At 51.3% G+C, this 27,709-nt stretch overlaps 1 protein-coding gene across 1 annotated transcript in view; it reads right to left on the bottom strand.

Annotated features, from left to right (window-relative positions):
* Nucleotides 1-27,709, bottom strand: part of ZAN (zonadhesin) — a 38,927-nt gene that overhangs the window by 4,340 nt on the left and 6,878 nt on the right. Inside the window, exons 8-39 of the mRNA XM_072837281.1 lie at nucleotides 27,432-27,596; nucleotides 27,008-27,099; nucleotides 26,738-26,816; nucleotides 26,499-26,630; nucleotides 25,688-25,956; nucleotides 25,330-25,414; nucleotides 21,912-24,866; nucleotides 20,958-21,142; nucleotides 18,916-19,057; nucleotides 18,615-18,731; nucleotides 17,980-18,104; nucleotides 17,576-17,718; nucleotides 16,731-16,874; nucleotides 16,241-16,348; nucleotides 15,986-16,155; nucleotides 14,681-14,883; nucleotides 13,406-13,547; nucleotides 12,846-13,090; nucleotides 12,443-12,623; nucleotides 11,853-11,964; nucleotides 11,398-11,492; nucleotides 10,506-10,682; nucleotides 9,487-9,695; nucleotides 9,050-9,194; nucleotides 8,381-8,628; nucleotides 8,115-8,279; nucleotides 7,793-7,917; nucleotides 7,170-7,462; nucleotides 1,820-2,022; nucleotides 1,202-1,343; nucleotides 625-872; nucleotides 34-163 (exon numbers count right to left, since the gene is read on the bottom strand). Of these exons, the coding sequence (XP_072693382.1) occupies nucleotides 34-163; nucleotides 625-872; nucleotides 1,202-1,343; nucleotides 1,820-2,022; nucleotides 7,170-7,462; nucleotides 7,793-7,917; nucleotides 8,115-8,279; nucleotides 8,381-8,628; nucleotides 9,050-9,194; nucleotides 9,487-9,695; nucleotides 10,506-10,682; nucleotides 11,398-11,492; nucleotides 11,853-11,964; nucleotides 12,443-12,623; nucleotides 12,846-13,090; nucleotides 13,406-13,547; nucleotides 14,681-14,883; nucleotides 15,986-16,155; nucleotides 16,241-16,348; nucleotides 16,731-16,874; nucleotides 17,576-17,718; nucleotides 17,980-18,104; nucleotides 18,615-18,731; nucleotides 18,916-19,057; nucleotides 20,958-21,142; nucleotides 21,912-24,866; nucleotides 25,330-25,414; nucleotides 25,688-25,956; nucleotides 26,499-26,630; nucleotides 26,738-26,816; nucleotides 27,008-27,099; nucleotides 27,432-27,596 (7,974 nt within the window). The remainder of the gene's footprint in view (nucleotides 1-33; nucleotides 164-624; nucleotides 873-1,201; nucleotides 1,344-1,819; nucleotides 2,023-7,169; nucleotides 7,463-7,792; nucleotides 7,918-8,114; nucleotides 8,280-8,380; nucleotides 8,629-9,049; nucleotides 9,195-9,486; nucleotides 9,696-10,505; nucleotides 10,683-11,397; nucleotides 11,493-11,852; nucleotides 11,965-12,442; nucleotides 12,624-12,845; nucleotides 13,091-13,405; nucleotides 13,548-14,680; nucleotides 14,884-15,985; nucleotides 16,156-16,240; nucleotides 16,349-16,730; nucleotides 16,875-17,575; nucleotides 17,719-17,979; nucleotides 18,105-18,614; nucleotides 18,732-18,915; nucleotides 19,058-20,957; nucleotides 21,143-21,911; nucleotides 24,867-25,329; nucleotides 25,415-25,687; nucleotides 25,957-26,498; nucleotides 26,631-26,737; nucleotides 26,817-27,007; nucleotides 27,100-27,431; nucleotides 27,597-27,709) is intronic.

Raw genomic sequence — 27,709 nt, 5'->3', positions numbered from 1 at the left:
TCCCCTCTCCTTCCTATCCCCACTCTCAGGTACCTGCGTTTTTGCCTCCATGAAAGGTGACAATCATCTTGAAGTCGGTTGTCAGATATAGGCGATGGCCCCGCATGGTAACCTGCAGGTGGCTGTTGGGCGTGAAGGGGATGGCCATTTTCTGGTTGTTGACCTGGACAAGGAAGACAGAAGCCACGGAGAGTCAGCCTGACCCTCTGCTGCGTCTCCTCTGCCCCTCTGCGCAGCTCGGTATCTGAGTGCCGTCATTCTGTGGGACTACCCTAGTAGTCTTTGCCACCCCTCACAGCAAAGGCCTCCCTGAGGTCTGCTCCCTCGCAGCCATAGTCTTGCAACACAGTGGGACAGAGTGGACGCCCCAGTACTATCTCAGCCCGCCTCCACCCTTGCACCATGCGTTCTCTCCTCTCTCTCCAGCCTTTTGCTCAGTCCCACTGCCCTCCTCTGCCCCTGCCCACGACACAAGCATAGCACTGCTTCCGACTTTGATAACAAGGCAGGCACCTTGGCCAGGAACTTCCTGGGGAACACAGAGTCCCGGCTTCACCTGTTTTCACCGGCCTCCCGCGGGCCGGCCTGCCTCCCCTGACCCTCCTGGCCTGGTCTGGCTCTTACCACAAGCTGCAGATCAGCCTGGAGCTGGACTGTGAAGCCGTAGACAATCACGATGATTTCGTGCAGGAAGACCGGGCTCCAGGACGAATACACTTTGTTGCGCCCCTCCACGACCAGAGGCACCACCTCAGCAGGGAGCCCGTCTATGGTCTTTATCAGAGTGTAGGTCATGCGGCCCCGGAAGAGGTAGCGAAGGCCATCAAACGTATGGTAATGGGGGTCCCCGTAAATGGAGCATTGTCCCGACCCTGCCAAGAAGGGCCAACACTGAGAAGGGATGCTGCCCAGATATAACAACCACCAGAATCCCTCTATGGCCCTGATGTCTCCGGTCACTCCCCCCCCCCCCCCGCTTTGCTGAGGGCTCCCTGGACACTTGATCTTCAACCTCGTCTCTCCCTAGCCCCAATTTAAAACCTGGTCCCATTCCTTCTTTTTTGCCCTTAAGATAGCAAATCCCAGAGTCGGCCGCAAAGCTGGTGAGAGCCCGCATGAGGCCCCTTCCTCTCCAGACCCCTCCAGCCTTAACCCCTTCCAGCCCTGCCTCTTGCTCCACCTCCCCGATGGCCCCTCTTACTGTTCAATTCACAGCTGCCAACGCCACCCGGTTTGGGCTCACAATGCGAGCCAGCAGGGCAAGAGAACTGCTGGCAGTGAACACTTCCTTCAGTGCAAGAACAGCTTCTGGTGCAGTGAACGGCAATCCAGGTCTTACCTTCCTAGAGAAGACACAGGCAGAACTGGGCCTGCTCAGCCTAGGTCTGCAGTCTGAATGGCTGCATTGGCCCGGGCCAGAGGCAGTTACATGTCCCCTGTACCCTGATGTCCCAAATGTCCCTCCCAGTGGCATCACATTTGTTGTTTTACGTACATTGTTCAGGAAGTACCCATCTTACAGATGACAAAATGGAGGTTACAGGTCCCCTGACTGGTGAGTGGTACCCACAGGATTCAATACAAGGCCACACTTCTTCTGTGATACCACGCCCCATCCCAGTTGTTTGGATTCCTCAGTTCCAAAACCCAAACTACGCACCCCCCAGCCCAGGCCTGGCTGGACAGCACCCAGCCCTGTCACCAGCCCACATACCCTGGGGCCTGCCCTAGAGACATGGGTGCCCCAAGCTGAGAGTTCAGGGAAGGAGAATATGTCAACCTTGAGGTGTCCCCACCCCTGCTTCCTGTCCCCACTCACTGGGAAGGTGCTGCCATAGTCATCCGTGCAGCCGCACTGACTCCTGGGCACACACTCCTGCCCACTGAGCACGTAGCCAGGCTGACAAATGCAGCCCTCCTTGCAAACGGAGGGGACTTGGGAGCCATTGCACTGGTCCATGCAGGAATCTGAGCATGTAGGAAGGCAGGTGGAATAGCTGCTGTGGGTGGGACATTTCAGAGCTGGAGAAGGGGGGTAAACATTTACCGAGCATGAGCTCTGTGCCATGCCTCGAGGAAAGAAAGGAGTAAGAACGCACCCCCAACCCCGCCCCCCAGTCCAGCGTGGGAGACAGAGGTTAGCTAGCAGCCGCAGTGACCTTAATGTGCATGGTCAGTAAGCCTGTGAAAGGCATGCGTGTGTAATAGGAGCACAGCACAGGGAGGTGTGCACTTTGCTGAAGGAGTTAAAGGCCCCCTCCCCCCCTTTTTTTAGATTTTATTTATTTATGAGAGACACAGAGAGAGGCAGAGACATAGACAAAGGGAGAAGCAGGCTTGCTGCGGGGTGCCTGATGCAAGACTCCATCCCCAGGACCCAGGACCCTGCCTGAGCCCAAGGCAGACACTCAACCACTGAGCCACCCAGGCGTTGCTAAATAAAACCCTTTAGGCCAAATACTTGTGATCCCATGGAAATGTTCACGGGTTGCAAGAGCCTGCAACATAAAGAAGTCAGTTGTCCCTAAATGAAAGTATACATTTCAGACGATCCCAATGAAACATACCAGCAGGATTTTTTTTTTCAGTAGGGCAAGAAGATATTAAAGTAGAAAGGAAGATATGAACAAACCAGAAAACTCAGGAAAATGCTTTTAAAAAAAAGAAAGAAAGAAAAGAGCAATGAGTAGTGAATATCCCTACCAGAAATTAAAACACCGGTGAAACTCTCAAGGATCACAACACTGGGTTACTAGTGAGTGAAGACAGAGCAATGGAAGGGAGAAAAAGCCTGGACAGGGACCTAAATACGTATGGGAATTTAGTATAGGATAAATCATGGCATCTTGGTCAGTGAGGGAAGAAAGAGACTGGTCATTTAAGAATACCAAGACTGGTCATTTTATTTGGGGGAAAAATAAAAACATTGGGGCATCTGAGAGGCTCAGTTGGTTAAGTGTCTGATTCTTGATTTTGGCTCAGGTTGTGATCTTAGGGTCGTGGGATCGAAACCTGAGCCTGAGCCCTGCTCTGCACTCAGTGCAGAGTGTGCCTCTCTCTCTTCCTCTCTCCTCCTCCTCCCCACTCTCTATCTCTAAAATAAGTAAATAAAATCTTTAAAACAAAACCAAACAGGGACGCCTGGGTGGCTCAGTGGTTGAGCGTCTGCCTTCAGCCCAGGGCATGATCCTGGAGTCCCGAGATCAAGTCCCACGTCGGGCTCCCTGCATGGAGCCTGCTTCTCTCTGTGCCTATGTCTCTGCTTCTCTCCCTGTGTCTCTCATGAATAAATAAATAAAATCTTAAAAAAACAAAACAACAGAACCATCCCCCTGTAAATTAAAAAAAAAAAAACTAAAAATAAATAAAAAATAAAACAAAAACAAACAAAAAACCCACGGGATCCATATCTTATACTGTGCACCGGGATAAAAATCTCTGTGGAGATTTAAACATTTAAATATAAAAAAAGAAGCCATGAGGGATCCCTGGTTGGCGCAGGGGTTTGGCGCCTGCCTTTGGCCCAGGGCGCGATCCTGGAGACCCGGGATCGAATCCCACGTCGGGCTCCCGGTGCATGGGGGCTGCTTCTCCCTCTGCCTGTGTCTCTGCCTCTCTCTCTCTCTGTGTGTGTGTGACTATCATAAATAAATAAAAATTAAAAAAAATTTAAAAAAAAGAAAAAGAAAAAAAGAAGCCATGGGACACCTGAGTGGCTCAGTGGTTGAGCACCTGCCTTGGGCTCAGGGCGTGATCCTGGAGTCTCAGGATTGAGGCTCACATTGGGCTGCCTGCATGGAGCCTGCTTCTTTCTGTGCCTATGTCTCTGCTTCTCTCCCTGTGTCTCTCATGAATAAATCAATTGAATCTTTTTTAAAAATTTACTAAAAAACAAAGCCAGGGCAGCCCTGGTGGCTCAGCGGTTTAGCGCCGCCTTCAGCCCAGGGTGTGATCCTGGAGACCCGGGATCAAGTCCCGCGTTGGGCTCCCTGCAGGGACCCTGCTTCTCCCTCTGCCTGTGTCTCTCATGAATAAATAAATAAAATATTTTTTTAAATAATAATAAAAAAAACAAAGCCAAAGGGGTAGGGGAGGCTGGCTGGCTCAGTCAGCAGCTCCACATTGGATGTAGTGCTTACCAAAAGAAAGAGAAAGGAAGAAAGAAAGAAACCAACCAACCAATCAACCAACCAACCAACCAGCCAACCAACAACCATAACAATGCTGGAGCTAAAAACGAGCAAATTGGTTTTTAAGTTCGGAGTCAAGTATTTGTCACCATGGCTCAAAATGCAGAAGCCACAGAACAAAGACTAATATACACTATCCCACATTTGTGTGTGTGTATGTGTGTGTGTGTGTGTGTATATCTTTTATTTGCATGACAAAAAAGTCAGAGATGAAAAAATAAGAACTGGAAAAATGTGTGTAGCTCATAACACTAACAGGGGGCTACTCTTGGGGCAGTGGCTCAGTCGGTTAAGCATCTGTCTCTTGATCTCAGTTCAGGTCCTGATCTCACGGTCATGAATTCAAGACCCATGTTGGGCTCCATGCTGGGCATAAAGCCTGCTTAAAATTAATTAATTAATTAAAATAACTAAATGAATAAAAGGCTACTCTCTGCAATAGAGAAAGGACCTCCATAGGATAGTTTGATAAAGACTAATGAGCTGGTGGAAAAAATGGTAAAGGGGTACAAAGACATAGCTCACAGCAAAGGAAATCAGACAACTCCCAGACAGATGAAAGAATGCATAACCTCATTCATAACAGGAAAAATGCAAATTAAGACTCTTTGTATTTTTCACATATCCTGATTGGCGGAAAGCCAAAAGTGTGGCAGTGCTCTGGGCGAGGCTATGGGGAATGAGGCACTCTCGTATTACTGGTGGGAATATAAATTCTTCACCCCCCTGTGGAAAGCCAGTTGGCAACATCTCTCAGAAGAGCGAATGCACATGGTCCTCATCCAGCATCACACACCTAGGAATTTATCCTATGGGCAGACGCACGCATACAAAATCATAACTGCATTAAGAGGATCCACTGCAGCACTGTTGGCAATAACAATTGGAAACAACTACAAAGTCCACCAACAGGATACTAGTTAGATAAATTACAACAAATGAGAGGTGCCTAGCTGGCTTAGTCAATAGAGTGTGCGACTCTTGATCTCAGGGTTCTTTTTTTTTTTAATTTTTATTTATTTATGATAGTCACAGAGAGAGAGAGAGAGAGAGAGAGAGGCAGAGACATAGGCAGAGGGAGAAGCAGGCTCCATGCACCGGGAGCCCGACGTGGGATTCGATTCCAGGTCTGCAGGATCGTGCCCTGGGCCAAAGGCAGGCGCTAAACTGCTGTGCCACCCAGGGATCCCTGATCTCAGGGTTCTAAGTTTGAGCTCCACATTGTATGCAGAGATAACTTAAAAATAAAATCTTTGGTCAGCCTGGGTGGCGCAGCGGTTTAGCGCCTCCATCAGCCCAGAGCATGATCCTGGAGACCCAGGATCAAGTCCCATGTCAGGCACCCTGCATGGAGCCTGCTTTTCCTTCTGCCTGTGTCTCTACCTCTCCTTTTCTCTCTGTGTCACTCATGAATAAGTAAATAAAATCTTTTTAAAAAATAAAATAAAATCTTTAAGGGACACCTGAGTGGCTCATTTGGTTGAGCATCCAACTCTTGATCTCAGCTCAGGTCTTTTTTTTTTTTTTTTTTTTTTTTTTTTTTAAAGATTCTATTTATTTATTCATGATAGTCACACAGAGAGAGAGAGAGAGGCAGAGACATAGGCAGAGGGAGAAGCAGGCTCCATGCAGGGAGCCCGACGTGGGACTCGATCCCGGGTCTCCAGGATCGCGCCCTGGGCCAAAGGCAGGCGCCAAACCGCTGCGCCACCCAGGGATCCCTCAGCTCAGGTCTTGATCAGGTCGTGAGTTCAAGCCTTGAGTTGGGCTCTGTGCTGGGTGTGGAACCTATTTTAAACTAATTTTAAAAATAAAATCTTTAAAAATATTGTGACAAATGAATTATAATGTAATAATGGGATATCACAGAGCTGCAAAGGAGAATGAGAATCTCCTTAACAAATCTGACCTGAAAGGATCTCCAAACTAGATTATCAAGTGAGAAACACAATGTGCAAGCCACCATGTCTCAAATGCTGTTTGCAAAGAAAAAAAGAAAAATCTATTTGTATTTGTTTTTATGGGGATAAGTAAAATATCTTTGGACAAATATTTAGCTGGTAATAAGGGCAGGCTGGAACCTGGACCCAGGGAGTCAGGATGAGAGGCAGATTTTTCACTAGCAATCTGTTTATTATTAAAAAAAATTTTTTTTTTAGTGATTTCCACTCTCAACATGCGGCTCAATCTCATGACCCCGACATTAGGAGCTGCATGCTCTTCTGACTGAGGCAGCCAGGTGCCTTTCACTGGCAATCTTTTAATACTTAAAAAGTTCCTGAACCATGTGAATGCATCACATACTAAAACACACTTTAATCACTGTCTTAAAGTTTAAAAGGTTCTGGAATTATATAATGTGATGGTTGCAGAACTTGGTAAAAATCCTACAAAACAGTGAATTGTATACTTGTAAAGTGGTGAATATCATTGTATGTGAATTATAATTTGAAAAAAAAAAATTTAAGAGCTACGGAAGGATGCCTTGGAGTCTTCCAGGAGAGAGAAGAAAGAGTTTTCCAGGTGCAGGAAACAGTGTGGATAGAAGCAGGAAGGGGTGTGGAAAAGCCAGACCAAGGGGTGTGAGGAATGGGTGGTTTGGTGGTGATGTGCAGGCACACAGGCAAAGAGGCAAGGGAGGCCAGGCCAGGCCAGCTGGTGGCAGGGTCTCAGATGTCTCAGAAAGGAGCTTGGACTTAACCTTGCCCATGAGAGCCATGCAGGGGAGTGACACAATCATATCTCCTTTGGAAAAACAGCACGGTGGAGAAACAGGGGAGAAGCAGCCTGTGCTGTCCCAGTGGGTGATAGGGGGTGGTATGGGCATTGACTGAGCGAGTATTCCGAAGGAGCCAAGTCAGAATAATGAAGTCATGCAGAGGTTGGAAACAATGGGGAAAGGAAGACAGGAAGCTTGAAGGGACACACAGACAGAACCGAGGTGTGGGAGCGGTCTGGGGTGACATAGGGGACACTCACGGCAGAAGCTGCTGTTTCTCCAGATTGGGGTCTTGAGCCCCTTGGCCTTGCAGGCGGCTCCGAAGGTTTCCAAAGACCCACAGAGGGCGCTCTTCAGGCGTCCAAAACGACAGAGCTTTTGGATACAGAGGAGCAGGAAGCGCCTGGGGACCACATGGGTGGCACATTGAGCCCAGGCTGGAGCCTCAAAGGCCACCTGGCATTGTTCTTGGGCTCTCGCTATGTCAGCTGTGCTGCAGTTTATATCTAACTTCTGCCTTTCTGCTTGGATCTTCTGGTCATCTTGTTGGCAACTGCAGTAGAGAAAAGAGTCATCAGAAGCACAGCCACTGCCCCACCTCTGGCACTCCTGAGTGGCTCAGAAGACCCGTTGGTCTTCACCAGGAAGCTGGTCTCAGCTCTGGGCACCGTCCTTGCAGCCTCAGTCCCCTCCCACATTTTGAAGCCAAAAAGGGAAGACTTTTCATGTGTCCCCAGACAGCTTCCTGGGACCCAGAAGCCACCCTTTGTTGAGTCACACACATACAGGAATGCTCCAGTCTTCCCATCCCTGGGTGTTCCATATAGCCTAGGGTCCCGACTCGTGTTCCTACAGGAATGTAGAGACTTTGAGGGACAATTACTTTGGGTTAGACTCCTTATCTTGCCAACTGTCCACAAATTCACTGTCATTCTGGGCTAGTTCATCGTCGGGCATCATGAGCTCATCCTCTTCCTCACCATTGAAGTTTCCACACATGCCGCAAACCTGGGTGGGCAAAGGGGTTCTCAGCAGTGGGGGCTGGGTGGGTGGGGGGCAGGGAGGCAGAAGAGCCTTTCCACCCTTTAGAAAAAGGTGCACTCCCAGCCCTCCTCCTCTCTGGGGAAGGACCACTTGGGTCTGGAGAGGGCTTAGCGCCCTCTGGAGGCGAACTGCCCCGGAGAAGAGCCAAGGGTTTCCCCCACCTTTTGGTAATAGACTGTAGGGAGCTCGACCTCTAAGAAACCATTGCCGTCAAACTTGACCTGCAGCCCGATGTTAACATTGAGCAAGGTGTAGATGCCACTGGTAGTGATTCGGACCCCCTGTATCTGGGTGGTCGAGGGAAGGGTAACCTGTGTGCCGTTGATCTACAGAGGAGGGCAGGGCAGGTGAATGGGAAGAAGGAATGGAGCACCCTCCCCAGAGGGGGGCTGGTGTCCTCCCTTCCCACCTACATCACCCGGCTCACCAGCACACGCGTGTCACTTTTCAAGGTGACCTGAGTGTTGAAGATGTCAACATTGACCTGGTAGAGGTAGGAAGCATCAGACTGGCCTTTCTGCTTCCTGTGCTTGCCACTGATCTTGAAGAAAGGCAGGTCCATGGTGGAGTGGCACACTTTCACCAGGACATAAGTGCAGGTGCCCCTGAAGTTATGGTGAGTGCCATCGAATGTCACGTACTGGGAGTAGTTTGAGGTACGGCACACTCCCATACCTGGCGGAGAGAGAAGGGTAGCTGAGGAGTGATCTAGCCTGCACAAGAACAAGTGCTCCCCCCACCTTTCAGGGGAGGACATGAAGGTGAGGGAGCCCCCTTCCACCCAAAAGGGAAAGAAGGTGAAAAGAAAAGAAGCGAATCTCAGTGGCCAGGCTAGGAGGCGGCTTGGGGTGCAGTGGGTGCTCCTGTACCAGCGAGAGTTTCATAATGTCAAAGTTCATGGCTGGGAGAATTATGAGTGAACCCGAGGAACCCTTCCTGATGGCACAAGGGTCATCATTTCCCACCAGAAGCTCTTTGGGAGACAGCAGGGATAGGAGCCAGAGTGCTACAGATGCGGGAGAGGTGGGGAGGAGGGGGAGCTGGGGAGAGCAGTCTGTGACTTCATGGTCCTCCCATGCACTGAAGGGCCTCATACCCAAAGCTCGGCAGCGCAGCAACCCATCCACTGGCCGGCACAACTGGCCAGTCTTGCAGGTGGTCTGCTGGCAGGAGATGACGTTGTGAGTGGAGCAGGTGCAGAGCCTGGAGCAGAAGTTGTCTGTGTACCAGCTCTCTCCGACCTGTGGGGTGGGGGCATCAGCAGAGCCAATAGAAGTTTGGAAACCAGAGTTGGACAGAAACCCCCCCACCCCCCCGCCCTGACCCACCACTTCCTCCAGGACGCCTGCCCCGCCCCACCCACCCCTCCAGGCTTGCTACTCTTGACTGCTTGCTTGCATCCCTAGCCTTTCTCAACCTTTTGACTTCTAGACTTGCTGCTCAGCCCCTAGAGCTCGCTGGTCCACACTAACTCTTCACAGGCTCTGAGCCCTCCTGCCCCCAAACATGTGGAGTCGCACTCTGGCCCCTCACCAGGTGGTAGTAACCCTCCTGGTCAACACAGCCACACTGGCTGAGGGGCACACAGGAGGTTCCACTCAGGATGTGGCCTTTCTGGCACTCACAGCCCTCGGTACAGGGCAGCACTGCTGAGCAGTCTCTTGGGGTGTTCAGGCTGAGGCAGGTGGCAGGGCAGGGGTTGGCACAGTGGCTATAGTTGCTGCCAGAAGGGCACTTCAGAGCTAGGAAGAAACCAGTGTTAGAAAGGGCAGTGATTTCCGGCCCCCCGATCTTGGGGCATCAAGAGTTCTGGGAATGTTTATCAGATGAACAGATCAACAAAATGAGGTCTATCCACACTGTGGAATGTTATTCAGCCTTAAAAAAGACATTGTGGCACATGCTCCAACATGGATGAACCTTGAAGACATGCTAGGTGAAACAAGCCAGTCCCCAAAAGAGAAATCCTGTATGATTTCACTTATGTTGGGTCCACAGAGTTCAATTCACGGAGACAGAATAACCACAGAGAATGTGGGTGCTGGGGCTGGGGAAGGTAGGACAGAGACTTAGTGTTTAACGAGTGCAGAGTTTCAGTTGGGGATGATGAAAAATTTCTGTAGATGGATGGTGGTCCTGGTTGCACAACAATGTGAATGTACTTTATGCCACAGAACTGGATACTTAAAAATTATCAAAATGGGGAATTTTATGTTATGTATATTTTAGCACAATTAAAAAAAAGTTCCTGGAAAAGAGAGTAAGGAAGGGAACAGAGTTGGCTCAGGTCAGATGGGAAGGAGGCAGTAACCAAACAAGGGTAGAAGGTCTTGATGAAGAGAGAGTCAGAAGGAGGAGGCTCCCAGGGCAGGCAAACGGGTTGAAGAGGAGGGTTGGCCTTGGAGGAAAGAGGGCAAAGGAGGAGGGTGCCCTTTGGGGGCTGAGAGCAGGCTGTGAAGGGAGAACAGAGAGGCAGACTCTAAGGAGAGGGAGAGAGAGAGGGATCTGGTGGCCTCTTCCCAGCTCCAAGAGCAGGTGGTGGGGTCACTCACGGCAGAAGGTGCTATTCCGCCAGCTGAGGGCCTGGCCAGCGTGGGCACACAGGGATGCATAGGCCTGTAGGGAGCGGCACAGGGTCAGGGGGTCGCCCTTGGTCACACACTGACCATACACACAGCTGACGAAGCTGGACTGGGGAGACACCATGCTGTGGCACTGGGAAAAGGGTCCTGGAGGATAAAACAACATACCGAGTGTTGTCTTGGAAAGGAATAGAACCATGCAACTATTTGTTTTCTTTTTTCATTTGTAAAAAATATTTTATTTATTTATTCATGAGCGACACGGAGAGAGAGGTGGAGACATAGGCAGAGGGAGAAGCAGGTTCCCTGCAGGGAGCCTGATGCAGAACTTGATCCCAGGACCCCGGGATCACAACTTGAGCTGAAGGCACATGCTCAACCGCTGAGCCATCCAGGTGCCCCTCAACATCCATTTCAATCAAACTTCATAATTATTGGGGCACCGGGGGGTTCGGTTCAGTCGGTGGAGCACCCAACTCTTGATTTCAGCTCAGATCAGAGTCTCAGGGTTTGTGAGATCGAGCTCCACATTGAGCTCTGTGCTCAGCACAGAGTCTGCTTGAGATTCTTCCTCTTGCCCCTCCCACCCCTCTGCTCTCCCCCTGCTCTCTCTCTCTCTCTCTCTCTTTCTCAAAATACATTTTAAAAGTCCTGTAATTATCAAGAACCCGCTGTCTGAAATGCAAAATAACGACCCATCCATCAGAGTTCCTGAGATGAACACCGCCTCTGCTTTCCCTCTCGTTTGCCTTCCTCCTGACCTTGTGTCTATTATGTGTCTCATCCTTCCTCCCTCTCTGAGCGGTCCCCCTCCTCTCCCACCAAGGGAAGGAAAAAGCGGCTCACTGGAGATGTAACTTACCCCTATAGCTCCTTAAGATATCACAACCCTTTCGCCACCTGTTTGCTTCACTGGCACTGTGGCATCTGAAGGGCTTGGCACCCCTCACAAAGCACCTACATGAGGAGAGAGGAAAGGATAGGAATTTAGCATTGGGGAAAACTTCACCCCAAAACTGAAGCAAAACGTGAAGCATGAAAGTGGGAGGGGAATAAAGACAGGAGAAGAGAAGAAAATGCTCCCTTAGGTAGGAAGGGCAGAGATGCAGTGGGAAAGAACAAGGTCAGCTCTCTGGATAGAATTTCCAAAGAGATAGATCAGTAATCATAGGAGCTAGCCGGGGTAGAGGAGGTGGGAAAAACCTTTGGTCCATTCCAGGCTCAGAGAGATCAGGGGCAGACAAAGGACCCTCTTCTCAACCCAGGCTGCCTGCTGAGACTCCTCCCCAGGTCGGGCTCCCCGCATTCCCAGCTCACCCTGGTTCAGAGTACTCAGGTAACTTCCAGGCGGCCCCCAGGTAGGCAGAGCCAGACACGGGCCTTTTGTTGGGGAGCAGATTGTCATCCAGGCTATTGTTGTTGTAGTTGCCTGGAGGAGGGGTCATTTTGAGGCCACTGAGGCACCCTGCCACTAGACCCACCCCAGGATCACCAACTTCCTCCCAGAAGAGTCAGCCGCTTTGAATTCTTCACTCAACAGACCAAGGTTTATCCTTTCTTTCTCTTCACCTTGGCTTCCCTTAACACCTACCCTCACGCACAGCACCCTCAAACAATTGCTGGGCAGACAAGCCCTGAGGACACCTAATTAAATGTGTGGATGTACAGGACCAGGACAGACTCTTGCCCATTGTCCCCATCTTTTTTTAAATATTTTATTTATTTATTCATGACAGACATGGAGAGAGGCAGAGACATAGGGAGAGGGAGAAGAAGGCTCCCTGCGGGGAGCCCGATGTGGGACTCGACCCCAGGACCCCAGGATCATGACCTGAGCTGAAGGCAGACACTCAACCACTGAGGTACCCATTGTCCCCTCTTGGCCTGCAGATGCCCAGGGAACTCACCACACAACCCGCAGAGCTGGCCAGCATATGAGGAGGGCACAGTCACTTCAACCAGGTGGTTTCCGTCATAACGTACTTGAAGCCCAAAGTCCGTGTAGAGGAGGATAAAGGAGCCACTGGGCCTTATGCTCACCCGGCCTTGTGCAGGCCACAGAGGCAGGGCCACCCGGCGACCATTCAGCTACACAGGCAGGGAAGACGCGGTATTGAAAGGCTTGCTTGGGACAAGGACAACGGGGCCAGGACTAGGGAGCAGACAGGGATGGTGAAGTATCTCCAAAATTGGGACTGGGTCTGCTGTGGGCTATTCCCAGAGTCTCTAGGAGCCCCAGAAGGAGGGAGAGAGACAGACTCTGAGCAGGCTGGGGGTAGGGGGCCCGGGGAGGTGGGCAGAGGCACATACCATGACCTTGTAGCCTTTGATCAGTGAGATTTTCAGGTTGAAGACCTGCACATTGACAGCTCTGACGTAGGAGGCCTCTAAGTTTCCACTGCGAAACTCACTGGTGGTGCTCACCGTGAAGTTCTCTAGGGGCGTAGGCTGGCAAGGCTGGGTCAGGATATAGGCACAGGTGCCCATGAAGTGGTGTAGGGCTCCGTCAAACGTCAAGTAGTGGGGGTCCCCCGAGACAGCGCAGGTGGCAGACTCTGGGGTGGAGGATATGGAATTCAGAGAGCACTCCCAACCCTGAGCTGCCATCCTGGTGAGTCCATGTTGGAACGGGATCCACGACTCATCCATGTGGTTGGCCTGACCTGGAAAGGTCAAGGACAGGGACTGCCCCAACCTCTCTGGGTCCATGAAGAGGCTGCTTTGGCTTGGGCCAAAGGCTTCCAGCCTCCCGTGAAGCCCCAGCATTCTGGGGTGCCTGCTTTGGGGCAGAACCATGACCTTGCTCAAGCCCACATGGGCACCACCACCCCCACCCCATTCCCCGGCTCACCTTCCACCTGGGTGCTTACCTCGGGCATGACAGCCATAGGTACCATTGTACTGAGCACAGACCTCCTGGGACTGGCACTTCCAGTGTCGGCAGTGAATTCTATTCTTGCCCTCACAGGCACAGAGCTCTCTGCAGCCTGGCTTGAACCACTGCTCCCCTACCTGGCAGACAGAAGGAGGGAAGGTTAAGAGGTCATTCTCAAGTCTGACTGCTGACCCACAGCCACTCCCAGCTTGCTGGCAGGGGAGTCATTCCGGTCATCCTGAAGCTCCAGGTTTAGTTCCAAAGTCTGGCATTCACTTACTTATTCATTTGTTTGTTCCTTCCCTATTTCAACAGATATTTATCTACCTGCACTAGGTGTTAGGGATTCCAGAATGAACTAAATGGACAATGTTCCTGCCCTAACAGCTCACAATGGAGGGCAGGGGGATTAGGGCAGTAAACAGGTAAACTAAAACATCAGGTACTCCAATACAATATGCACCCAAAGAAGACAATGGCAGGGGTGGGGGGTGGCAAGGAGGCTTTCCCGCCATTAACACGAACAATAAGCACTTGCTACAGAAGTTTAGAGGGATGCCTTTTGACTTAACTAATCAGGAAGGCTTCAAGGAGGCTGCGGCATTTGAATAGCGCCTCAGAGCAGATGAAGGATTCCAAGAGCCATGGTGGCTGGGAGGCAGTGCAGAGACAAAGGGGCTGCAGAGAAGGTAACATTGACAGGAGAGCAAGGCGAGGATAGAGTGTTCAGTGGGCCAGGTTGGAGCCAGACCAAGGGCTGTGACGGACACCAGTGCCATTCCCGGGGACAGGGTGAGGGGCAGGCAAAGAAGGAAGAGAGAAGCACCACAGATGAGAGTCTGGCTCCAAGTACCACCTCTGAGGTAGTGTGCGGACAGGGGCCCAGGCTGGGGCCAAAGTCATTCAGCAAAGAAAGGGGCTCATGGCCCAGGAAGACATGGTGTTTGGAAAGATGTTTGTGTTTGCACAGATAACACAGAGAAGTGCCTGAGCCCAGAGGACCAGAAACTCTGGAAAAATGACTCAGGTGCATGAAGAGGAAAGAGCCAGGGGTCTCAGATCTGCTGGCAGCGTGGAGACAAGCTGCTGGGACTCCATCCCATTCTGTGGGAAAAGCACTAGAGCTGAAGAAAGAAATGGGGAATCAGATCCGAGTCGGAGAGCCGCTACCCACAGCCCTCCATGCCTCAGCTCCCCACCTTCCATCCTGCACCCAGGCTTCCCCAGACTTCAGAACCAGAGGTGGCATGGTGGAGTCCCAGAGGCTCACCTTGAGGTAGCCCATTGTGGGCTCGAGGCACCCACACTGGGATGGGAGGACACACTGGAGGCCGTTGAGGACGAAGCCCAGGTTGCACTCGCAGCCCTCCACACACCGTTCCTGGCAGGACATGCCGAAGAACCCGGAATGGCAGGTGGCAGGGCAAGGCCTGGCACACACAGTGTACCTGCTGTTGGGTGGGCAGGTCAGAGCTGGTGGGGGAGGAAACAGAGGTGAGAAGAGCAGAGGGCAGGACAGGGAAAAGGGGATGAGTCGAGGTCTGTTGAGAGGACAGCTTTCAGAGGGCCCACAGCTAGAGGCTTCTGACCAATCCTGAGAAGCAGGGAGTGACTGGGAAAAATGGGAACAAGGAGCTCAGCTTCCCCGCTGGCCCTGGAGAGTGGCCTACAGGAGGCTACCAAGAGGCAGGTCCCAGGATGCAGACAGATCCAAGCGTCTCAGCTGCTGTATAGACACTCCCAAAACAAGCAGTCAGGGTGACAGCAGGGGAATGCACCCATGGGGCCTTGATCAAGGGCATGTCCTTGCCCTATAGCAAGCTTCCCGAAGGAGGCTGTAGGGGGCACCACGAGGCAGTCATGTTGCACCCACTCACGACAGGAGTCTGTGTGTCCTGCATGCAGAGGACAACAATTTGGGCACTTGCATACACAGACGTGCATTGCTCTGCATAGCCTCAAGGGCTGGGAGGGCTTTCCGAGTTTGCAAGGGACGGTGATTTTTCCTCAGTGGATTTTCTTTCTTTTTTTTTTTTTTTAAAGATTTTATTTATTTATTCATGAGACACACACACACACACACACACACACACACACACACACACACAGAGAGGCAGAGACATAGGCAGAGGGAGAAGCAGGCTCCATGCAGGGAGCCTGATGCAGGGAACCTGATGCAGGACTCGATCCTGGGACTCCAGGATCACACCCTGGGCTGAAGGCACGAGCTAAACCACTGAGCCACCCAGGGATCCCCGTTTTTCTTTTTTATTTGAGGGAGAGAGAGAATAGAGAGAAAGAATGAGTAAAGGGAGGGGGACAGGGAGAAGCAGACCCCCCCGTCCCTCCCCCCAGGCAGGGAGCCTGACCTGAGCCAAAGGCAGCCCCTTCACCGACTGACCCCCACCAGGTGCCCCATTGGTGAATATTTCTGACTGTAGCTTTCCCTGTGCACATGTGGAAGCAGAGAGGTTCAACCAGCACCCACCGCCGCCCTGTCCTAACACCCAAGATGCCAGCCCTATGCTCGCATCTGTGCATCAAGGAAGAGGCCTGGCTGCTCTGCACAACTCACGGCAGAACTGGGGTTCCCTCCAGGGCTTCACTGGGTAGCCAGCCTCCTGGCAGATCTCGGTCAGGACTGCCATGTGGAGACACAGCCTTGACTGCAGCCCCTCGGATTTGCACCCGTCAAGAATGCAGTTCTTGAAGAACCGAGAGGTCTTGAGGTGAGGCAGACAGGCCCTGAGGGGAGGGAGGCCAGGTCAGAAGGACCGAGCCCAGGCACCCAGTGACCCCCTCCCACAGCCCTAACCCAGCCCCCTCATACTCAAAGGCTCCGTGGGTGTCCGTGAGCCGTCCACAGTACAGGAGTCCCGACAGACTGTTCAGAAAACCCGAGTTGCAAGACGAAGGATTTGTCGTGTTCTTGGGACACCTAGAAGGGACCGGCCCCAGATGCCCTCGAGGCTCGCCTCCATGGGGCCCAGCCCCCACCCAGCGGGGTCGCAGCGGCTCTTGCTCTCTGCAGCCCCTGGCGGACAGTATCCGAACCCCAAGTCCCAAAGGAGGAGGGAAAACCTGGGCCCGGGGCCCCCAGGTGGTAGGCTGCTTGGTGTCACCCTGGAGCGGCAGAGGTGGGACAGGGCGTGGTGGTGCGAAGTCTGTGAACTTGGCCCGAAGGGGAGCAGGGAAAAGAAGGACAGAGGTGGGGAGCATGCAGGAGAGGAGAAAGAAGAAGCAGGGTGATGCCAACCGGGTGCATGGTTCTCAGAAAGGAGAGGAGCAGGAGGGCAGAAGCAGGCTGGGGGTGTCCTCACTCCTTGTCCTCGTCCTCCGCCATCCGCCAGCTGTTGCCCAGCTCCTCTGCGTTCAGTGCTGGCGTGCCATCTGGCTTCCAGTTGTCGTTGCCACTGTCCCCATCGTAGTTGCCGCAGAAGCCACAGAGTTTCCTAGAGTAGGTGCTGTGGGGCCGTGGGGAGAAAAGGAGGAGGCATTGATGGAGAGAAGGGGCTCCAGTCGGCCGAGGGACCGTGGCAGAGAAGGGCAGGGCCTGGGGCTCGGGTGGCAGGTGGCGGAGGATTACCAGGTGCAGACCTGGGGGTTGGGGTTGCCGGTGCCAAGTGTGCCAGGACCTCCCAGCCCTCACCCCGGAGCCAGCCTTACTGCTCCCCTCATCCCCTTCCACTCACATCCCATCTTCTCACATTCCTGTTTGTTCCTTGCTGTCTGCCACTCACCACCTACAAAGACATTCTTTTCCTTGTTCCTCTGGGGAACCACACTTTTTTTTTTTTTTTTTTTTTTTTTATGTATTCATTAGAGATACACAGAGAGAAGCAGAGACATAGGCAGAGGGAGAGGTCCCCTGTGAGGAGCCCTATGTGGGACCACAACCTGAGCCAAAGGCAGACACTCAACCACTGAGCCACCCAGAAGCCCTGGAACCATTCTTTCTTGATGGGCATCAACTGAACACTCTTCAGAAAGCTCCCGAGACCCTTCTAGCACATTCCCAAAGCATTGTGTGTATATCCTGCTATTATCACACTACCCTAAGACCTCCTGTCTCCTCATCCAAAGGGAGGCCTGTCAGTTAAGTGCTTCCTACCCAGGGCTTGAGAGTTAGTACCTGGAAGGGAAGGGGAGGGAAAGGACCCCTCACCTGTGCACATTCATAAACAGCTGCTGGTCACCATCCCATCTCACCCGCAAACCAAACGTCTGCAACTCCACAAATCGGCCACTTGAAGCCAGGAAGATGCCTTTAGAAGGTATGGCGGGGAGTGTGACTTGCCGACCCCCAACCTGGAAGGTGGGTCAAGGGAGAAGATCGAGACACAGATGAGAAGGGGGGGGGTCAAGGGGACTCCCCTGCAGATTCCTGCATCCACGCTGGAAGGCACGACACTGCCCCACAGTAATCCTTGGTAATAGATGGGATGCTGTGGAAGCCGTCCCCGAGAAGGTCGGAGGCTGCAGCCGCTGGCTAGGACATGGCAGCCCATGGGGACAGGCCACTGCCAGGCCTGGAGGCGCTGGCGGGACTGAAGAGAAATGGAGACTCACCAGTGTTTCCCTGCCCTTGAGTAGTGTGATGGTGACCCCAGGCAGGGTCACGTAGATTTTGCTCAGGTAGGACATGCCTTTCTGTCCTCGATCCTCATTCTTAGCTGCCACCCTGAAGAATGGCTCTGGATGGGGAGAGGGGTGAAGAGCACCCAGGGGCTCATTCAACAAGCATTTCTGAGCATCCACTGAGGGTGGTGCCCACACCTGGCATGGCAGGGATAAAGGGGCCCTGAGACACTGGCTCTGCAGTTCTGGAGGGGGGACGGGACCCACTAGTGAGTGGGGCGTGACTGTCTGCCTTCTTCCAAGATAGTCTGAGACTGCTGAGACTCGTCTCCCCTCAAGGGACTGGGACTTCCTCCCCGGCTAGGCATTTGTAATAGTTCTTTTCTCCCTCTATTGCCATTATCTCGGGCAGACCCTCACTAAAACTGTGTAGTCTGGTCCTGCAAGTGTCCTACTTCTGGGGTGGCCTGGGGTAGCCCTGTCAACCCTTACTTTATAGAAGGCCTTGTTCCCGTCTTGTGCTTCCCATCTGTCCCTGGCCTTTTCCTGCCACCCACTGAGCTCCCATGCTCAGCTGTTCTGATCTTAGACCCTGGGCCAGGGGCCAGGCATCTCCAGGGCCCTACCTGTTGAGTTGCCACAGGTTTGGGCCAAGATGTAGGTACATTTGCCCAAGAAGCTGAAGTGCCTCCCATCAAAGGTAACTTGATGCGGGTCTCCATAGACAGCGCAGGTGCCAGTGCCTGCCGAGGGGAGGGAGCACATGAAGTGAAGCCACTGCCGCAGCTCCACTGGGTGGGACTGGCCCTGTGGCCACTTCACCCAGCCAGTGGCATGCCCCAGTTCCTCTGGTTGAGGGAGGACCATGGGGGTCAACCCCACTCTGACAGGCTGGAAGGCAGGGGTAGCATAAGGGGAGGGTCTCACCATAGGGTTGGCATTCGTACTGGCCGTTGTTCAGCTGGCACACCGTGTTTGTCCCACACCGAGCGAGGTGGCACTCTATCTGACTGCCAGGCCTGCAGTGGCAGCGTTCTGTGCAATTAGAGCTGAACCACTCTGCCCCAGGCTAGGAGCAGGGGATCCAGAGTCACTACGCCATGGCCCTTGGGGCCCTTCCCCCTTCACCACCACACCTACAGACCTAACCTTGCTCATACTCTCCCTCTTCCCACCCACTACTAGATATTCCTGTCTACCACAGGACATTTGCACATACTGCTCTCTCATCCTGGAATGCTTTTCTGCTCCTATCCAAGTCATTCTTATGCAGTCAGCAGAGTTCAGCTCAAGGGTCACTACCTTCTTGGGAAGACTTCTCAGACCCCCCTGACTAGGTCATCCTCACAGCTCCAGGTACCCTTCCTTCCCAGGAATTACCACAATTGCACTTTCATGTTAATTTCTGTGATTCTTGGATTTGCAAGCACTATGTGAGGGACCATATCTCTTTATTCACTACTGTAGCCTTAACACATAACAGTGCTTGGCAGGAGCTCTCAAGAAACATTTGCTGTATCAGAGTGCCCCAAGACCCAAAGTGTCCTCCAGGATCTGAGCATTAAGAGAGCATGGACCACGTCCTATTCATGGTGGCCCCAATTCCAGGAAGGTTGAAAGTACTCAAGAAACATTCATCAGATGCATAAATGAATACATAAGAAATGCAAACATGTCTCCTGGGACAGGCAATAGATGCCTAATGCTGATGGTTGTGATAGATCTTTCTGAGGCTGAAGCTAATCCTAATGCTGACACAGGGACATCCAGGAGCCTGGTCAAAGGGAGTTGGGGGAGAAAGCGGTCCCCCGAAGAGACAAATAGGAACTCAGATGACCAATGGGAAGAACATTTGGAGCTGAGAGGAGCCACTGGACACTAGCAAATAGTTTAATGCACTTTTAATAGGTTACATATGATATTTACCATAATTTGCTAATAATAACAACATTTCTTAAGTACTTGGATCTAATCTCATCTGCACAACAAACTTATGAAGTAGGTAGAAATTATTATGTGCACATTCTGTCGATCCAGAAACAGATCTGAAGAGGGAAAGAACCTGGCCCAAGATCATCCAGCAAGTGAATGCTGGAGCTCAGATATAAATCTCCCATCCGCTTGACTCTAGGGTGGCTCCGACCATATAGTGGCCACCAGACACATGTGGCCATGGAGCTCTTGAAATGTGGCTGGTCTAAATTGAGATATGCCATCAATGTTAAATACACAATGAATTTCAAAGAATTAATATGGGGGGAGAAAAAGAATGTAAGCAATCTCATTAATAACTATTCATTACATGGAAAAATGAGAATATTTGAGATTGAGTAGATCATTGGAATTAATTTAACCTGTTTCCTTTTACTTTAAAAAAATGTGGCTATTAGGAAATTTAAAATAATGTGTGTGGCTTGCATGCTATTCTTTTTGGACAGCGCGGGCCCAGATCCTGTGTCCCTTCAGAGCCTCTGCTTACATTGATTCTTCCCAGGAGGGCCACCAATTAGGGGAGACAAGAACAGTAACTCCTCTGTTTTGATAGGATTTGCAAATTTCCTTGGAAGAAGATTCTGGAATGCTGTGTTCTGCCCTAAACATGCCTGAAGCTCTAGCCAGCATCCAGGGCTCTCTGTATATGCAGGGACCCCCAGATTTCCTCAAGGTAGAGATGAAGGCCTTGGACCACCCAGCTGTCTAAAGCACAGGACTATGGGATGATGGCAGCTTCTGTACAGCCTAGCCTAGCTGGACCAAAGTGGGTACTTAGCAAATATTTATCGCATGAACAGAGATGACAACAAAAAGCCACATTTGCAAAGAATCACTCTGCCATTGTGTAACTGCTGCTTGTGAGCTGGCCCCTTGGGACTGTCCTATGGATTGGAATTCATCTCCCTTGGGGAGCAGGTGGGGTCAGAACCCACTCGCAATCTCCCTTAGGGGCTTTGGCATCCCGGCGGTCTTACCTTATAGGATTTGTTGTTGTAGAAGCAGTTACAGGAAGAGGCTCTGATGCAGTTGGATTCACGAAACAAAAAGCCAAAATTGCAGACACAGCCGGGTTTGCAAAGGGGCCCACAGCTGGGCTTAGGTCTCTCGCAGGATGCTGGGCAGGCACAGGGATTGTAGTGGGCATTTGGGGGGCACTTCGCTAAGAGGGAAACAGCCTGCGTCAAGCCTTCACTCGACTGCTTTGTTTTTTTGTTTTTTCGTTTTTTTTTTTTTTCACTCGACTGCTTTGTTCAGGGAGATTTTCTGTCTCTACTCCCACACTCAAGTTCTCTAAGAAGTAAATCCATAGGATTCAGCCATAAAAAGGAATGAAGATCTGACATATGGATGAATTTTTGAAGTTCTACAACATGAATGAACCTTTAAAACATGATACTGGGTGAAAGGAGCCAGTCACAAAAGACCACACATGACATCATTCTACGTGTGCGCAATGTCCAGAACCAGCAAATTCACAGACATAGAAAGTAGATTACTGGTTGCCCGGGGACAGGGCATGGTGGGGGTTGAGGAGCATGTTCAGTGACTGCTAATGGGTAGGGGGTTCCTTTGGGGTGATAAAAATGTTCAGGAACTAGAAACTAATGTTTGCACAATCTTATGAATGCATTAAAAATCACTGAATTGTACACTTTAGAAGGACGGATTTTATGGTATACGAATTATATCTCTGTTTTAAAAAAGGACATTGTAAGCCTAGGGCTTGGATCCCAAGAACCTGCATCCCAACAACCTATGCTCTGTTCCCCTCTTGGTCAGGGTGGTCCTCATTTCTTCTAAAGTTACCATGTCCCATTCACCTCTCCTCTAGGACTGCAGTTTTCTGCTAGAAGCATACATTTATCTTATTCTCTTTCCTACTCAGAGTCTCTTACTTTCTGCCATTTGTCCAGTGCTCCATCACATACCTGGAGTAGGCCTAGGGGTTGTAGTGGTCATAGAGGTACTTGGAGCAGTAGTAGAAGGCATCACCAAGACTGTTGGCCCAACTGGTACAAGTGTTGGACTCAGCTGGGGTGTAGTAGGAGCTGTGTGCCTTTCAGTGGGGACAGTAGATTTTTCTGTGGGCATGGTGGTCTTTTCAGTGGGGATGGTGGGTCTTTCTGTGGGGATAGAGGTCTTTTCAGTGGGGATGGTGGGCCTTTCTGTGGGGATGGTGGTCTTTTCAGTGGGGATGGTGGGTCTTTCTGTGGGGATGGTGGTCTTTTCAGTGGGGATGGTGGGCCTTTCTGTGGGGATGGTGGTCTTTTCAGTGGGGATGGTGGGTCTTTCAGTGGGGACGGTGGTCTTTTCAGTGGTGATGGTGAGTCTCTTTGTGGGGATAGAGGTCTTTTCAGTGGGGATGGTGGGTCTCTTTGTGGGGATAGAGGTCTTTTCAGTGGGGATGGTCGGTCTTTCTGTGGGGACGGAGGTCTTTTCAGTGAGGATGGTGAGTCTTTCTGTGGGGAGAGAGGTCTTTTCAGTGGTGATGGTGGGTCTTTCAGTGGCGATGGTCGTCTTTTCAGTGGGGATGGTGGGTCTTTCTGTGGGGATAGAGGTCTTTTCAGTGGGGATGGTCGGTCTTTCTGTGGGGACGGAGGTCTTTTCAGTGGGGATGATGGGTCTTTCTGTGAGGATGGTAGTCCTTTCAGTGGGGATGGTGGGTTTTTCTGTGGGAATGGTGATCTTTTCAGTGGGGATGGTGGGCTTTTCAGTGGGGATGGTGGGCTGTTCTGTGAGGATGATGGGCTTTTCAGTAGGGACAGTGGGTTTTTCTGTGGGGATGCTCTTTTCAGTGGGAATGGTAGTCTTTTCAGTGGGGATTGTGGGTTTTTCTGTGGGGACGGTAGTCTTTTCCATGAGGACCATGGTCTTTTCAGTGGGGACAGTGGGTTTTTCAATGGGGACGGTGAGTTTTTCAGTGGGGATAGTGAGTTTTTCAGTGGGGACAGTGTGTTTTTCTGTGAGGATGGTGGGTTTTTCTGTAGGGACAGTGGATTTTTCTGTGGGGATGATGGGTTTTTCTGTAGGGACAATGGGTTTTTCTGTGGGCATGGTGGTCTTTTCAGTGGGGATGATGGGTTTTTCCGTAGGGATGGTGGGCCTTTCCATGGAAACCATGATTTTTTCAGTGGTGATGGTGGGTTTTTCTGCAGGGATAGTTGGGTTTTCTGTGGGGACAGTGGAACTTTCAGTGGAGATGGTGGGTTTTGTTGTGGGGACAGTGAGTTTACCTGTAGGGATTGTGAACCTTTCAGCGGGAATGGTGGGTTTTGCTGTGGAGATAGTGGGTTTTTCTGTGAGGATGGTGAGGTTTTCTGTGGGAATGGTGGTCTTTTCAGTGGGGATGGTGGGATTTTCTGTGGGGGTGGTGGTTTTTTCTGTAGGGACAGTGAGTTTTTCTGTAAGGATGGTGGTCTTTTCAGTGAGGATGGTGGGTTTTTCTGTAGGGATGGTGGGCCTTTCAGTGGAAACCATGGTTTTTTCAGTAGGGATGGTGGGTTTTTCTGCAGGAATGGTTGGGTTTTCTGTGGGGACAGTGGAACTTTCAGTGGAGATGGTGGGTTTTGTTGTGGGCACAGTGAGTTTTTCTGTAGGAATAGTGAACCTTTCAGCAGGAATGGTGGGTTTTGCTGTGGGAATGGTGGTCCTTTCAGTAGGGATGGTGGGTTTTTCTGTGGGGACTATAGGTCTTTCTGTGGTAACAGTAGATCTTTCAGTGAGGACCATGGGCTTTTCGGGGCAGACAGTGGGCTTTTCTGTGGGGATAGTGGGTTTTTCTGTAGAGATGATGGTCCTTTTGGTATGGACAGTAGGCTTTTCTGTGGAAATAGAGGACTCTCCAAAGGGGACAGCTGACTCTTCAGTGGGGATATTGGGCTTTTCAGGGTGGCCTGTGGACTCTTCAGTGGAGACAGTGGACTCTTCTGTGGAGATAGTGGGCTCTTCAAAGGGTATTGTAGACTCTTCAATAGGGACAACAGACTCTTCAGTCGGGACAGTGGACTTTTCAGGGGGCATAGTGGATTCTTCAGGGGGCACAGTGGTCTCCTCAGAAGGGATAATGGTCTCTTCAGTGGGGACACTGGGTTTTTCAGTGGGAATAATGGGCTTTCCTGTGGGCATGGTAGGATTTTCTGTGGAGATGGTGAGTTTCTCTGTCAGGGCAGTGGATTTTCCTGAGGGAAAGGTGGGTCTTTCTGAGGAGACAGTGAACATTTCTGAGGGGACCATAGGCTTTTTTGTGGGGACAGTGGCTATTTCACTTGGGAAGGTGTGTTTTTCTGTGGGGGCCATGTTTTTTTCTGTGGGAACAGCAGCTACTTCACTGGGGACAGTGTGTTTTTCTGTGGGGGCCATGGGTTTTTTTGTGGGAGCAGCAGCTATTTCACTGGGGACAGCATGTTTTTTTGTGGGAGTCATGGGTTGTTTTGTGGGAACAGCAGCTATTTCACTGGGGAAAGTGTGTTTTTCTGTGGGGGCCATGGGTTTTTCTGTGGGAACAGAGGCTATTTCACTGGGGACAGTGTGTTTTCCTGTATGGGCCATAGGTTTTTCTGTGGGAGCCATAGGTTTTTCTGTGAGGACAATGGCTATTTCACTGGGGACAGTGTGTTTTTCTGTGAGGGCTATGGATTTTTCTGTAGGAACAGTGGTTATTTCCCTGGGGATAGTGTGTTTTTCTGTGGGCACCATAGTTTTTCCGGAGGGGGCCATGGGTTTTTCTGTGGGGACAATGGCTATTTCACTGGGGACAGTGTGCTTTTCTGTGGGGGCCATAGGTTTTTCCGTGGTAGTCACAGGTTTTCCTGTGGAGACAGGGATTTCAGAAGGGCCAAGGGTGGAAACTGGAGATTTGGAAGGAAACACTGTTGGCACTGTTCCTGCAAAGAAAAACAAAACCCTGGAGTTTAGTCAAAATCATACCATCACCCTCTTCACTCACTTCGAATTAAGAGTGGCTCATGGGTAACTTATTCACACCTCTCCTACTTCCAACCACAATCTTCACTCACTTAACAAATACTCAACAAACACTGCTCCTAATATATGCCAGGCATTGTGCCAGATACAGGATACATAACACGAACAGGATGTCGGTCCTCCCTTCAGGATTGCCATCTACTAGGTAAGGGGTTGTGGATCCAACCACAGAAATTCATGGCATCAAAGTCACATTCACTTAAGCAAGCATCCTGGTAAGACCAGGAAGACAGAGGTGGGCAGAACATGGAACACAAAGCTGTGTCAAAGCTCAAGCATGAGAGAGAACTTGATTTTCAACAGTCTAAGAGATGGTCATCTCAGAGTCTGGCCCTCTTTCTGGGGCCTTGGGTTTTGTCTTACCTCGACAAGTCCCGTGATTGATCAAGATAAACCCCACAGCAACAACAAAGGCAGTGTTGGTACCCCGGATGGCCTCAAGTATCAGCTGAAGGTAATGAGGGACAGAGAAGATGAAAATGCAAGTGAATCCCTGGCAGCGCAGGGACTCTCCTGGACAGTCTGTTCTCTGACAGAAGGTCAGCTTGTTCTGGCCCCAGAATCCCACTCTGCCCCCACTGATTCTGAGGAGTCAGATACCCTCTCTGCTTGGCTCCCTTTCCAGAGGCCCACCTTCTCAGCCCTCATGGTACCCAAGCATTAGCGCCCCCTCACCATGTTCCAAACAGACACTGACAGGGCCACTCTCTCTGCCTCTCACCTGCATGGGCTGTTGATGCCCCAACGGGATGGTGACAGAGGCGTTCAGCCAGTTGGGACTCTGAGACCCAGTGCGGTGCCAGAGAGTAGATGGGGCACTGCCCGCAGGACTCTCCAGCAGGAGACTGAGCTTAGTGCCCTCTCCAAGGCCATACATGTGGTAGGCAAACTCCACACAGATCGCGCCCGGGGCACAGAAGGGCCGACTCACCAGTCTGAAAGACTGGCCTGCCACAGAGAACTTGTTAGCCTCCACATAAATATAGGGACCTTCAGGGGAAAAAAAGACAGGAATCAAAAGAAGGGCAAGATGACAAACCTCCACAGGACAGTCCAGTGTTGTCTTCTCTCTCAACACTGTGCTTTCCAGAGAGTTGGATAGAAACACCCAAACTCCCCACTTTACAGCATGTTTTTCTTTTTTTTCCCCTCCCTGCTTGTTTTGGACTTCTAACTGAAGAAGGCAGGATCAGAAAGAAAGGGAAACAAACCAGCAGCCCAGACTCCTTTGCTGGCTACACCAGGAAACGTCTTGACCGAAAATGAGACTATGGATTTTGAAGCCCTGGGCTCGGTGAAGTGAGATGCCTGCATTTTCTGGGGGTTTCAGTGACCGCACAGCCATGAGAATCTTCAATTTACTTTACTTCTGTCATCTCCGTGGCCCAGGCCCTACGACAGCTTCCCAGCAAACACCTGCTGGCTGATCTTCACCACCTACAATGTCTTGTTCAATCAATTACACCAGCCAACCCCCTAGCTGGGAGAAGATTCAGTAATTCATCGGCTTGAGGGATCCTCAACCTCCTCACCTCCGAAATTGCCTGCACCCCGGATGTGGATATTTTTATTTCCTCGGGTCCAGTGTCCGCCATCCCCTGATACCTGGGCCCAGTCACAGAAGGGATGGGCATCATCTTCAAAGTCACACTGAGGAAAGCCCTCTAGGAGATCAAAACAAGAGATGTGAGCAATTTGGGCCATGGTCTCTGTTGCTCCCCGGTCCCACCCCCAGACCAGCAATCTGGTCCTACCAGGGCCTTGCTCTCACCCCCACAGGGAGCAATGCTGATTGCATCCACTGCCACAGCTGGCTCTGGGGTCTCTCCAAACACACCCACCACGGTGAACTGGAGAGAGAGAGAGTAAGGGGGCTGGAAGTGAAAAACCAATCCAAATGACCCAATCCCCCCCGCCCATCTAATTTTAACTCTATTCAGGAACGCAGGCACCCTGCTCCCAGTGTCCAGACCCTCAATCCATTTCAGTATCAGAGGTGCCTACCATGTGCAAGGAGTCCTGACCTCCTGCTCCTCTGTACCTGAATTTGTCCCTGGCCTGTGTAATTGACGGAAGCAGGCTGCCAGTTGGGTCCAGGTTGTCCTGAGAAGAGAGTGTGTTTCCGGATGCTGCCTGCAATGGAAGGAATCCCAGAGAGAATTGACTCATTTAGGGGACTGCAAAGTGACTTCAAACCTGTACTTGGAAGATGAATAGTAAAGGGAATATCTGGAAGTGTATTCTCCTCTCCCAAATGCAAGCACATCCTTCTCTCTCACTCTCCTGGCACTTGTATCTGCTTTCCCAGAAGCCACTGACCTGGCTCCCTGATGCCACTCCATGGAATAATCTTGTGTATATCCTAGATTTCCCTAGACCCTGAGGAATGTCCCATATTTTCCTGTCAACCCAACCCTGGGAGATGAGCCTCAGGTCAATGTAAAGCCAGCAACTGCCAGTCTCACCCAAGATGGCAGCGTAGATGATGAGGGCTGCACCAGGTGACTGGCCACGGAGGATGTAGTGGAAGGACAGGCTCATACAGCCAGAGGAATGTCTCAGGGGGCTCAGGAGGACAGATTTCTGCCTTGGTTTTGCATTCTTGGGGTCCAGGAGCATGTAGAAGCCACCTATGAAGTAAAAGGCCAGTAAGGTGGGGTGGCTGAAATTGAGGGAGTCCAGCACAGGGGTGGGGCCCTGTGGTGGCAGGGGTCCTGGCCCTAGGCAGCCCCAACAGCTGCCT

Source organism: Canis lupus, chromosome 8, assembly GCF_048164855.1.
Source record: "Canis lupus baileyi chromosome 8, mCanLup2.hap1, whole genome shotgun sequence".
Lineage (NCBI taxonomy): Eukaryota > Metazoa > Chordata > Mammalia > Carnivora > Canidae > Canis > Canis lupus.
The sequence above is the reverse complement of the archived record's forward strand: the minus strand, read 5'-3'. Positions and strand labels throughout refer to the sequence as shown.